The sequence below is a fragment of the Lissotriton vulgaris genome, chromosome 1_1, assembly GCF_964263255.1.
Source record: "Lissotriton vulgaris chromosome 1_1, aLisVul1.2, whole genome shotgun sequence".
Classification (NCBI taxonomy): domain Eukaryota; kingdom Metazoa; phylum Chordata; class Amphibia; order Caudata; family Salamandridae; genus Lissotriton; species Lissotriton vulgaris.
Genome location: NC_141685.1, coordinates 2,102,083,347 through 2,102,097,175, shown reverse-complemented (window position 1 = coordinate 2,102,097,175; position 13,829 = coordinate 2,102,083,347). Strand labels below are relative to the sequence as shown.

Genomic DNA, 13,829 nt, shown 5'->3' with positions numbered 1-13,829 from the left:
CATTAAAATATCTAGAGTACAGGTATGATGTGGAATACATACTGGGGACACAAAACAAGGTGGCAGACTACCTCAGTAGAGCTTCAGCGATGGAAGGAGCTCCCAACCTAATTGCAGAAAATGAGGAGATGGTAGAAGTGATGGAAGACCCAGAACGGGTGATAAGCAACCAGGAGTGGACCCAAGCATATGAAGAAGACAAGGACATCTGCGAGGTCAAGGTGTGCATAATACATGGATGGCCAGAGAAGAAACGATTGCGAGGAGAACTCTGGAAATTCTATGAAGTCAGAGATGAACTGTCAGTAGGTAACAGTGGAATATTCCTGTACCGAGGTGACAAAGTAGTTCCCCCGACAATACTAGTTCCTCACTTATTGGCGCAACTGCACGAAGGACATCTAGGAATCGTAAAGACTAAGATGAGGGCGAAGCAGATGTACTGGTGGCCAGGAGTGGATATCCAAGTGGAGAGACAGGTGAGAGAGTGTGATCAATGCCAAAGAGCGGACAAAACTCTGAAGCCCTTCAGGCCGGCCTTGGGAAAGTTTGCCCAACCGAGTAACCCCTGGGAAGAAGTGTCCGTAGACATTCTGGGACCCGTGCTGGATACCCTGGGGATGCCCAAATATCTGTGCGTCCTCGTCGACAAGTACTCGAAATGGCCGGAGGTACACATAGAGGAAGAGATGGATGCGGAAACAGTGCTTAAGGTTCTTACTTCCGTCTTCCTCAGGGAAGGTATTCCTAGATATATTCTGAGCCACAATGGACCGCAATTCACCTCGGAGAAGTGGTATAAGTATGCAGAGAGGAACGGGATCAAAATCAAGCATACCTCCGTATACCATCCCTCGGGCAATGGACAGGTGGAGCGGTTCAATAGAGTCATAATGGGGGCCATCCAAGCTGCCATCACGATGGGTAAAGACTGGGAGAAAGAAGTACAAAGCATGATGTGGGCCTACCGCATCACCCCCACCAGCACTGGGTACAGCCCTTTCCAAATCTTGAGAGGAAGACACCCTTTCACCAAGGACAATGTAGCATGGAGGGAAAAGACAATCACTAGCAAGTGGTCTCCTGCAGTGGTGCAGCACAACCTAGAGAAGGCCCAGAGGATATACACCGAGCACTACAACCAGAGGAGAAATGTGAAGGAAACAGCCCTTGAGAGAGGGGAATGGGTGAGAGTCAAATTAGCGGTACTAAGAAGAAAAGGAGACAGCAAATACAGTCAACCACTACAAGTGAAGGAAGTATACGATAGGGCAGTTATGCTCAGTGATGGGAATGTGTGGTCCCAAGACCGCATGTCAAAATGCAACAAAATCCTACAATGATCCCCGGAAGAGAACGGGAGGACACAACAAGACCAAAGACAAAGAGAGAATGAGGGAAGCACCCCTGCTGAAGAAGGAGATCCGGGAGCAGAAGGAAACTGTGAGGAGTTTGGAGACCAGGGAATGCCGGAGGCGGGGGTACAACAAGAAGGGGAGAGTGTGACCCCGAGGAGAGAAGAGCCAGGCACCCTGAGAGACAAGGTGGTGAGTCCTGCAGAGAATGGCGCTGGGGAAGCCCTCTACACACCGGTAAGACGCACACGCATGGGCGTCCGAAGGGGGGGGGCAAGGAGGGGCGCTTGCCCCCCCTGGAGCGACCTTCCTTGACCCCCCTGTGGAAGCCCATGAAAACCGTGACTTCAAGACGGGTTCTCACTCTCTTTCCTCTTCCTTTCTTTTATTTGCTTCCCTGTGAAATGGATCCAAAAAAGAAAGACGCTTTTGCTGGAAATGTCACATTTTTCTGACATTTTAATTCCAAAGTGCAGCATTGGGAATAAAAGGCTAAAAATATGAAAAGTAGATAAATAACTAAATAAAGTAAGACAGAGTGGTCGTAAACTGGCCAAACTGATTTTATTCACACTGAAACATATTAGCGCCACTTTTACAGAGTTTGCCAGTGAAGCGCTATTTTTGTTTTCTTGTCTTTGTTTTCCCTGCACTTGGAACTAGTGCACCAATCCTGGAGGTACTGCAATGTGTGGATTGGAAAACAAAATGTGTACTGCAGGTCTGCGTCCAGGGATGTGGTCTTTTTACCAGATTTCTTACCTTTTGTAAGGGTATAAGCAATGGATATTGAAATGGGTCATTTCAGGGCCCTGTAGTCGTGTCCTTAACTTTTCAGGCAAAAGCACTCACTGATTTCTGAATAGTGAGTGTAAAAGCATTAAGGTAACCATGTTGTTCCTGCTTACATTTCCCATGGTTTGCTACATTTTGCATTCCCTATAAGTGTTTGCTTTTTCCAGGATGTTGTAACTTTTTTTTTGTAGACCGCATAGTGCTCTTGTCTAGGGCGTAATTTAAATTGAGCTGCTTCCAGGTGTTTATAGCGGGCAACAATTGGGTTGTAGTTGAAGACAGTGGAAGTTTTTCTCAGTGGGGCAGTACGGTGTTCAGTGGGGGAGAGGATGTGGCACTATGGTCAGAGCTGCTGAATTGGAAACTGGGAATAAGGTTCAGCCTTAATAATCAGTCCACCAGACCTGCTCCTGCGAGAGCACAATCACATGCTAGACTTTAGAAGGCTTCCCAACACCTCAGAAGTCCTGGTGTCTTCGCACCAGCAGGTGGACCCTAGCATAACAAGTGTAAGTTAACCTTCAAGGCTTGTCCACCACTATCCATACTGAAGTTCACCTCCAGTCTTGCGGGCAGGCCTATGAAGCTGCACGCCCTAGAACAACAGTCACTGAGGTCACAGGACCCATGAGAAGGGCCAGCTCTAGGGCGGTGCAACCAGTGTGACCGCACCGGGTGCTGACATTAGGTGGAGGCATCATGTTTGCAAGTATATTATGGTTTTAAAAACGCTTGCTGCCTCCTTCCTGTTCTCCAGCAATTTTCGGCAACAATAAAAATATCATGATGACTCTGGTGATTAATGTTCTTCCTAGAGAGAGATCAGAATTTTGTCTAGTGGAAGTTTTAACTCATGGAAAGGTAGCTCAGAGGGTTAATGTACCGGCTGCAAAGAACATGCGCCATACAGATCACAAAGTGCACATAATGTAAATAGGTCAGTGGGCTAATGCTTTTGTCAGAGAGATCCTTTTGTTACTTGCAGTTTATAAGTTAAAATCCTATCTTAGAACAGTGAGCTATTAACTGTCATCTAAGAGATGCATACAAACTGCAAGGGATAATTTAGAGCGTTATGTTCCACTCCCCCCTAGCCCCCCCCCCACCCCAGTCTTTGATATCCTATTGTCCCAAAAAGTGTTCTTTTGGACAGAAATCAATTCTGATTATTAAGGAGAACCCCCAACCATGGTATTACGTTTTAAATTCCGGGTATTGTGTTTCTCCAGGCCAATCACTATAAAACTATACGGGCTACTAGTATGGTTGTCATGTGACTCCTACACCTTGTAGTCCTTAGTCTTATGTAACCTTTTCTATACAGTGATTTACACACATATTGATTGTCTCTGTGTAATGTGTGTGATGTAACGAGCTCTGACACCCTCCAATTGTATGAGTGGCGCTTTAAACCAAATTAAATGCATTTGAGAGAGAGTAGTTATAGAAACTTGGGGGGCACAGTTAAAGGGTGGTAGTGAGGGAATCCATGAAAGAGGTGGTCATTGGGGGGCACTAACAAACATTAATGTTCAGGACACCACTGGTGCTATGGCTGGCCCTGCCCTTGAGGTCAGTTTGCCTCACCCATAGGTACCTCCATTGGCCTTGTTTCAGCAGTAGTAGCTGCAACTCACCAGGAATTGGCAATGCAGGACTTGCACACACACCAAACTAAGTTCGCAAACTTACAGTCACCCGGCTTCATTCACAAGCACTTTTAACATGTGTTGCCTGCTGTGGGGCCACTGGAATTAATTATGCAGCAAAGTATGACAACATTATGCCGTAGTGTTGACTAAATTATGCATAAAAAAAGGCTGCAGCGTAATGCAGGATATTTTCAGATATTTTTTTATTTTGACGTGTGTACACATGCTAACAGTCTCTGGAAAGATTTTGCCTTATTAGTACCAGTGTAACATACAAACACAGCAGTGAGAAAGGTGACCAGTCAACCTTTACAATAGGCCATCCATCCACTCCGCAGCAACACAAGTCACATTTTATATTAACTTTTGATATGTTTGAGTTATCATGAATTCTAGCACCAAGAAGCCAATATTGGTAAATATGTGTGCTACAAATAATCCCTAACATACACTGTGCATACAGTATATTCAATCTGGTGCTTTAATCATAGGCTGTTTTAAAGTATTCTGATAAAAATCGAATCGTGCTGAAGACAGCCTTAATTGGTGTTGGATCGAGGACCCGGAAGTCTGCACACCTAGCAGACAGAGATAAAGCACCTTGTCAGAAAGTTTAGGGTTTTCCCTACAGGTGGTGTTTGTTGGCCTGTGGCAGGGTCAGTCACATGCCCTGGATTCTTGGCAATTAATTGAGTCTATCCCAGTTCTGCGCCCCAGTGTTTCTTGTGCCACACCTGGCACACATCATGTCGGAGAATGGTGATGATGTTAACATTTTGCCCCCCCATTAAAAAATGTCTGCGGACGCCCTTGCGCACACGAGCAGGCAGAGTGGTGGTAAGGCCCACCCGCTTCCGAGACTTTGAACTGGGGGAAGTTAAGCATCCTGAGGGACTTTGAAGGACATGTTTCTATTGTTAATAAAAAGAGGGAGATATGTAGAGTTGCGCTCTAGTTCTCGCGTTCTACGTCACGACGTAGGGCGCGAGGAGGCGTGATTGTGAGCGTCTGAAAAGCGAAAGTAGTGGAGAACGCCGGACGCTCTCCCGCTCTGTGTGAAATAAATAATTATATCTGCTACCTCAACCCAGTGCCTTCTAATTCTTCGTGCCTAGCATAAGGCACCTCATCACAATAAGGAGCTGTGTTAGTTGGCTACCGCTGCATGCAATTATAGTGCCCTGAGCTCGTTCTGGGGGCAGGCGTTTCTCTGTGCAAGTGGCCTCTCTTTGGAACTCTCTGCCCCTCAAGATTCGCTCAGAGCCCAAGATCCTACCATTCAGGAAACTTCTTAAGACCCACTTGTTTCCATAGTAGTGATTAGCTCAGTCTCTCCTTCTGGTCTGTTGCGCCGGGATGCCCCCGGGTAAGCTGAGCGCATTATAAATTTCATATTATTCAATACAGCGATATTTCTAGCAGAACTGGGCCGTCCCGCCCACCTTAACAGTACGGTAAGGTTTCAAGGGAAGCGCCCTTCAATTTCTAGTGCTATGCTGCAGTTTTTGCTTAAATGGATGTCAATTCTGATATTTATATCCTTTTTCCCTCGTCTGCTTTGCCTTATTTTGCTTGTGAGAGTGTCACTCATGGTCGTTTAAATGTCACTCATATTTGTACTGAAATAATGAAAATGTCACACATAGCAATCTGAAACCTTAGAAGCTATGGAATCCTGCTATGCATATAAGTTACCAAATCGAGGAAAGCTCAGATGACGGTTCTACTCAAAATGAAAACTTGAGAAAGGTAGTTTTCCTGTACGTCCATATGTAGAAGACTTTCCGTTCGCCAACCTAGCAAACAGACTTTGTAAAAATATTGACATAAGTGGTTTAGCGTTGATTGGGTGCCTAAAGACAACACGCACAGAAATTAAGCGTAGCGGCGCAAGTGACACACTACATTGTTGCTTAGGTGATTTCCTCTAATAGAACCAATAATGTCCTTGACTTCCGGGTCAGCGTCGTTTCTTGGGTCAGTTGTCACACAAGACTAGTTTCTTTTTCGCTATTTTTAGGTACTCTGGAAAGAAAGTCTAACCATGCTCATGCGGCATCTTGCTAATATGAAATATAGCAAATGTATTCAAATTCCTAGTCAGTGTCAATGAATTAAATATCATACATAAGTTAATTCTACATTTTGTAGTTTGTGAATGCTTGGTCTTATTGAGAAAATTGGTTGTGTCCTTGTTTTCCTACATTAAGGTATAAGATTGCTCTCGAAAGACTCCTTGTCAATATGGCCGCCTCAATATCACTCTCATTCCGGATAGGACTGGGCGAGCTTTTTTGTGTTCCTATGGTTCCGGGCGCTTAGTTTGAAGGTACGTCGGGCGCGAAACTGCAGCAGCCTAAACTTTCGAGGGATTTTGTCTCGGAGTCCAAGCTAAAGGGTACCGGCGGGACTAAAGCAGATAGATTTCTACTTCTGCCTAGTGATACCTTTGTCTACTGTGCTTTTAACATCATGTTATCCTGAAGGCTTCTCCGTTGATTCTCGTCTTCTGATCTCGTTGGTCGGTGATGTGAACTTGAATTCCAACCTTAGTCTTGGAAGCCACCGCTATGGATCGAGCAGGAAGGTTTGTGCAAAGATCTAATTTCATTTATTTTAAGCTCTCTGATTTCTATAGATTACAATCAGTTTATATTTTGCGCTAGATGTTCTGCAGCCGTGCGCCAGAGCCAGCAAGTGCTAGAGATGTTATAGCTGCGCCTCATAGTCATGAATGTCAACATTTTTAAAGTGGAAGATTTTGAAAAAATCCAGCGAAATAATCAGTGACATATTAAAGCAGAGGTAATTTTAGGAAGTGGACAGCTAAGAAAACAAGATTTTGGTTTAACATTTCGGGAGGTTCCCACATGAATCGGGTCTTTAGGCAAGTTTACTACTTATTACCTGAGGCGAGATGATGTTCTGCACCACCAGCCATCAACAATTATACCTTTTATATGGCTGCCACGTTTTCTGTGTGCTAGTGTGACATTTGTTTTGGTTGCAGTTGGTGTATTAGTAACATTCTAAGGTCAAACGTGACGCTTTCTCTCAAGTAGATCAGAACGATTACCAATATGTGGCCTCTCTGAGTTTTCGGTTACTGGATTCAGATATTTTGTATTGTAATTATTGATGGGTTATGTGAGTTCATTCAGATGGCTGGTCAGATTAGTAGAAAAGCTTGAGGGTGTTCTTAAGTTGCAGGCGTATGACTTTCAAAGAAGGAGAGGTTGTGATCTTTGATATGAGTTGTAGCCAATTTTCAGAAACTCAATCATAGAAATTAGAGGAAACCGGGCCGGCCCTAGAATTTTTGGGGCCCCGACACGATAGGCACTTCTGATCCGCATAAGATGTAGTATCACAGCAGTGACATCATAGGAAGTGTCAACTGACCAATCATTTTCTGGCACTTTTGAAGTAGCTTTTCAAGAAGCTACTTCTCTTATGTGGATATCACTGAGATGGCTACAAATACAAATAACAGCCCTAATAAAATAAGTGCATCTATTTTAAAACTCCATCATGTGGCAATACAACATGTCAAACAGGATCGAAAAGCTAGGCATATATCTCCCCACAACCAATATTTCCAGATAAGTGCAGGAAAAACAAAACAAGTCGAAACGAATGTAGGTGAACATAATGTGAAACATCAAACAAATGAGGTAGATCAGATATGAATAACAAGTTGTGCAAAATAAAACAAAGAGAAGGGTTTGGGCCGAGACAGCATCTGTAGGTTGTCTTTTTGCAATCATATACTAAAAGAACGACCAGTGGAGAAGTCCTGGTGTCCTTAGGTGATGATCATGTGAATTTTTCCATGAGAATCGCCTTTACTTCCTTTTTAGGTCGAGTCATTTATAACTCGAAACCTATTGGGGCTAAACTAAGCTCTCAAAAAATGCGGATTTCCAGTAGTGCATGTGTCCCGTGCACGTGCTTCCATCTGCCTGCCTCGCATCACTACATCAAAGCCAGCCATCTGTTGTTTCCCCAGCGTGGTGCCGCCAGCAGCTTCACCTCAAGGGTATCCGCTCCGCTCCCTGCCTCATCAAAGGCTTTTTTTATGTGTCCCGAATTTGTAAACGAGGGCTGGTGTTTGGTGTTTTTTGTTAACTTGCACAGACCACTGTGCAAGTGTTTTGCAAGGTATGGCAGCCTGTTTACAGACAACCGAAGAAACGGGCCACACTGATTCATAAATTGAACCCATGTCAATTTATAACCACCACAGTGTTTAATTAACATCAAAATGAAGTAAGAATGTGTACTTTAGTTACTCTCTCAATGGGTAATTATAGCAGCATTGTATATGTCTGTTTTGCAATGTCTAATCTTGTCTACTGTTTGTGGTAATCTGTGACCCTATTCTGGATTTAAGGTATAATCTAGCAGGTTAATTGAACAAGTACATTTTCGACAAACAGAGCCGTTGGTTATACTCCCAATTACCTGGTGAAACTTTAAAATAACCCTACCTGTGTCTTGTCAATTAAAGAGACACGTAATGTCCTCGGTAATATAAATCCTTTGCATGAAAATCGATTAGTACCACAGCTTTTTCTAAAGTATGCCAGAGTACGGTTGGTCTAACGGCTAGAGTCTCGGCAAGGACTCTGAACATGCTGTGATTCTGGGCAAATCACAAAATTTCCCCTGCCTAACAAAAATGAATGTGCCCGCATGTAATGCAACTGGTGCTATGTAAAGCGCTCTGTTAATATAAAGGGTTAACAGTTACTTTTTTGAGTATGACTCGTACTCCCCATGCGTCCGAACTGCCACCCGCCTCGAGGGGCCCCCTCCTCTCCCGAAGGTACAGTCTGCTCTGCCCCCACCTGTGCAAACCAGCTCCGGCTTCCCTCGCATCTCTCACTGTATAAACTCCCTTCCTACCGCCCCAGACAGTGCCCCCCCTCCCTCCCGTACAAGAAATGACAGTCATTCCTGTAACTGGCCTTGGAACAATGAAAGGCGGAGTGCTAGGTAAACGTTCGCCGTCTCACCCCTACAGACCAGATTTGAGGGACTGCCCAATGGCTCATAGCCAGCCCACCCCATTCTCCTTATCTGAAAATTCCTTCTCTAGGAGGGTCTCGTCCCCCGGCTCCCCCCTTCCTTTAGCCCTGTAACTAGACCTGTCGCTGCCTCTTCCTGTCGCTGCCTCGCTCATTAAACCTTCTGTGGTACTTCTAATCCTTCACAGATAGTTACATGTCCGTGGGCCGAGCCCGGCAAAACATCCATCCTCTGCCATTTCCCAGTATTTGCGCATACCTGACTTGCATTGATAACGCCCCCACCCTACACACTTTAAAGCCACATCTTGTACATTTGCAATTTTTTCTGTTTGTATCTTTTATGTAACGCATGTAATCCACAGTCCTTATGTTTTGCAACTGGTTCTTATGTAAAGCGCTCTGACACCTTCGGGTAAAGTTCGCGCTATATAAAATCGCATTAAATAAATAAAATAAAATACCCTGTGTAACCCCCCCCTCCCCATCACCCATCCTCTCGCACGTTGGTCCACTCCTGCCGCCGGATGAACTTGGGGGGTGGTGTTGGTGGTGGGGAGGCCCAGGGAGGGGGTGCAGTCAGTCCTCCATGCGTGCTGCAGGTTCCTCGGAATTGTATGTACTCTATGCCCAACTGTAATAACACCCTTTCACCCCTCCCCAGACAGTGCCTGACCCCCGCTTATGTCTCTTGGGCGCCCGTAGGCACCGCAGTGACAAGGAATTGTAACTTGTCTAACTGGCCTCAGAAGGATGAAGGGCATGAAGACCGGGCCTCGAACCGCTGCTTGAATTTTATTGTTTATTTTAATGCAGATTCATATAGAGCAAATTCGACCCGAGGGTACTGGAGCGCTGTACATGAGCGCCGGTTACGTTACACAAGGACACATTCACTTATTTTTAGGTCTCGTCTATTAATCCCGCAAGGGATAATAGGACTAGAGTATAGAGGCTAAACCAAGGGCTGAAACCATTGCGGATTAGGTCGAGTGAATGTGCCAGTGCACGCGCTTGCCGTTTGCTCCCCGAGCCGCCTCGCATCATCGCATTAATCAGCCCTCCTCCAAAGACTTGTTTTTCTCGTGGCACTCGTGCTTTCACTCGCTCCCTTTCTCCTCCCACCCAGCATGTCTGTCTTGCTGCCCCCGCCCCACACCCCTCCCCACAATCACCGCTGGTTAAAAAAAGAAAGTAGGCTCCTTTCAGCATTTAAAAAAAGTTTTGAATCTGTGCTTTAGCAAACCTGCATCAGCCCCTCAGCTATTATAACCCCCTCCCTCCCTTTTCTCCCCGCTCTTATCGTCATTCAGATTGCACTAACTCCTCCCTTCACCTCGGCTTCCTGGAGGCTCCTCTAATTGCACTACCCCCTCCCTTCTCTCCCCGCGTCCCTCAGATTGCACTACCCCCTCCTAATACAACGTCACTGTGACCCACTTGTAATCAAACACCATTGTCCCTTCCCCACACATTCTGAATTACCGAAGCATTGCGTGACCAGACACGCCTTGCCTTGAAGCTGTGTTCCTGTATTTTTCCCAAGGAAGCTCTGTCATGTCAAGAAAATCTTCCTACGGGGAAAACAAAAAATACCATCGTCCTCGCAAATCAAGCCGCCTGTTCAGTGGCTCACTCTGGTACAGTTGTGTCTGCCACATTTCATATTTTTATAGCACCCCTCCTCTAGCTCCTTCTGTTTTGCTCCCGGTTAATGTAAGTGCTGCATTTAATGGCAAGCAGGTTTCCTTTCCTTCCTCGGCTGTTCATCATGAGCACAGGCAGCGTGAGCTCTAAAACGTCATATTTAGCTCCCATGCATATTTATACATCCCCGGCACATCCTCACATAGCTTAGAAACCATATGGAATTAGGGTTAAAATCTGGGTTAAGTTCTTCACATAATGATGCATAATGTGCTGTAATGTCACGTAATTCTGCTCTACCAAGCTATGCGCTTTTCGCCCACCCCTACTTTTGACACAAAGATTGAGGCAAAAAACTCTATAGCACTAGTGCGGCCACCAAGATAGCCTGACCCCCCAAAACTTTTCATTTGAACCTCTTAAAGAGTGTGGCATGAGAATCCCTGAGCACGAGTTGGCGTATACCACTTGGAACACTGCAAAGAGGTTTAAATTTGGTGCCATAAATTGCTTTATGGACGAACATAAGGACTTAAATTACTCGTTGACTTGTAACTAATGTAACAGCACCACTTAGCACCACCCCAGCATCACTCAGCGCCACCCCAGCATCACTCAGCGCCAACCCAGCACCACTTAGCACCACCACAGCACCACTCAGCACCACCACATTATCACTCAGCACCACCACAGCATCTCAGCACTACCACAGCACCTCAGCACCACCACAGCACCACTCAGCATCACTTGGCGCCACCCCAGCATCACTCGGCGCCACCCCAGCATCACTCGGCGCCACCCCAGCATCACTCGGCGCCACCCCAGCATCACTCGGCGCCACCCCAGCATCACTCGGCGCCACCCCAGCATCACTCGGCGCCACCCCAGCATCACTCGGCGCCACCCCAGCATCACTCGGCGCCACCCCAGCATCACTCAGCACCACCACAGCATCACTCAGCACCACCACAGCACTACTCGGCGCCACACCAGCATCACTCAGCACCACCACAATATCACTCGGCACCACCACATTATCACTCAGCATCACCACAGCACCACTCGGCACCACCACAGCACCACTCAGCACCACCACAGCACCACTCATGGCCACCCCAGCATCCCTCAGCGCCACCCCAGCATCACTCAGCGCCACCCCAGCATCACTCAGCGCCACCACAGCATCACTCAGCGCCACCCCAGCATCACTCAGCGCCACCCCAGCATCACTCAGCGCCACCCCAGCATCACTCAGCGCCACCCCAGCATCACTCAGCGCCACCCCAGCATCACTCAGCGCCACCCCAGCATCACTCAGCGCCACTCCAGCATCACTCAGCGCCACTCCAGCATCACTCAGCGCCACCCCAGCATCACTCAGCGCCACCCCAGCATCACTCAGCGCCACCCCAGCATCACTCAGCGCCACCCCAGCATCACTCAGCGCCACCCCAGCATCACTCAGCGCCACCCCAGCATCACTCAGCATCACCCCTGCATTATTCAGCGCCACCCCTGCATTATTCAGCGCCACCCCAGCATCACTCAGCCCCACCCCAGCATCACTCAGCCCCACCCCAGCATCACTCAGCCCCACCCCAGCATCACTCAGCCCCACCCCAGCATCACTCAGCCCCACCACAGCATCACTCAGCGCCACCACAGCATCACTCAGCGCCACTCCAGCATCACTCAGCGCCACTCAGCACCACCGCAGCACCACTCAGCACCACCGCAGCACCACTCAGCACCACCACTCAGCACCACCACATTATCACTCAGCACCACCACATTATCACTCAGCACCACCACAGCAACACTCAGCACCACTAAGCACCACCACAGCAACACTCAGCACCACCACAGCACCACCACAGCACCACTCAGCACCACCACAGCACCACTCAGCACGATCACAGCATCACTCAGCGCAACCCCAGGTTATAGGTGTCACATTTGCGAAAGTTATAACTAGTGGCATTGTAAATGACAAATCTATTAATTTAGCTATTTTCAAAACCAACACATAAATAAAAAAATTGTTATTTACAAGACCAATAGCTCAAACTTTCCTAATGCGAGACCTATTGTTTTGCAAATGCTTGTTGAAAAGTGTTGTAGATGTGATAAGTCTGGTTTCTAGGGGTAGTGAGTTCCAGATCCTAGGAGCCATCCCTGAGAAGGAACGTTTATTAGTTTTCGTCTTATTGAATCTGTGTGGCTTCAGTAATAGGTTTTCTGCACTTCTTGTGGATCTCTTACCCCCAGAGATAATCAGTTTCTGAGAGAGATAGCTGGGTGTCTTATGGTGAATGGCTTTGTGAGTCATGCAGGCTATTTTTAGGTGAAATCTGGCTTCCCATGGTAGCCAATTCAAGGCTTTTAAGCCAGGGGAGATGTGGGACCTTTTTTTTGAGCCCGTGATGAGTCTGGCTGCGGCGGCTCTTAGTGGTGCTGTTGTTGCTTTGGGGAGGCCGGAAAGAGAGACACTTCCATTCTGGACCCTGGGGATAACTAGACTTGAACTGCCGTCTTGAAGTCATTTTTTGGTAGGAAGGGTTTCAGCTTCCTTAGAGTATTAATCTGGAAATTTGCTCCCTTTGTTGCGTTGCCAATATGTTTATGCATGTTGAGGTTGCAATCAAGGGTTATACCCAATGATTTTGGTTGAATGTTGAATGCCCTGAGGTGTTTTTGAACCAATCCTGGAGGAGTGGTATTTTGGAGGGTGGAGCTATAAGTAGGGATTCAGTTTTTAGTGCTTTGAGATTGAGATAGTTCTCAGCTAGCCATGATTTGGTGTTCATCAGCGTTTTGTTAAGTAATTTGATGTCTTCTGGAGTATGAATCTTAAGGTAAAGTTGTGTATCGTCTGCATACATGTGAAATTGGACGTTGGATGCTTGCAACAGGACAGTAAAAGGTTCCATAAATAGATTGAACAGTGTCGGGGATAGTGCGGACCCTTGTGGGACTCCCGGAGTTACTGGTACGGGTTTGGACAAGGAATTATTGACCTTGAATTTTTGGGTCCGGTTTTGAAGAAAGGACCAATTAAGCACTGTGGCCCATTCTGAGATTCAGCAGGTCAAATAGGTTCTCGTGTTTGACCGTATTGAAGGCTGAGGATAGGTCTAATAAGATGAGTAGGCATGATCCATTCTGATCGAGTATTTGTAAAGCTTCGTCGATAATGTGTGTCATGGCTGATTCGGTGCTATGCCCTGCTCTGAAGCCAGATTGTTGTTTGTCAAGCAGGTCGAAGTGGTCAATGTGTGTTGTCAGTTGTTGGAGTACACATTTTTCCAAGAGTTTGGCTAGGGTAGGGCTGTTGGAGATAGGGCGATAGT

General features: G+C 46.7%; 1 protein-coding gene across 1 annotated transcript in view; it reads left to right on the top strand.

Annotated features, from left to right (window-relative positions):
* The first annotated feature begins 6,074 nt into the window (after positions 1-6,074).
* The window catches only part of RAD51AP1 (RAD51 associated protein 1), a 260,233-nt gene continuing 252,478 nt past the window's right edge, over positions 6,075-13,829 (top strand). Inside the window, exon 1 of the mRNA XM_086921308.1 lies at positions 6,075-6,389. Coding sequence (XP_086777434.1) covers positions 6,373-6,389 — 17 coding nt within the window. The 5' untranslated portion in view covers positions 6,075-6,372. The remainder of the gene's footprint in view (positions 6,390-13,829) is intronic.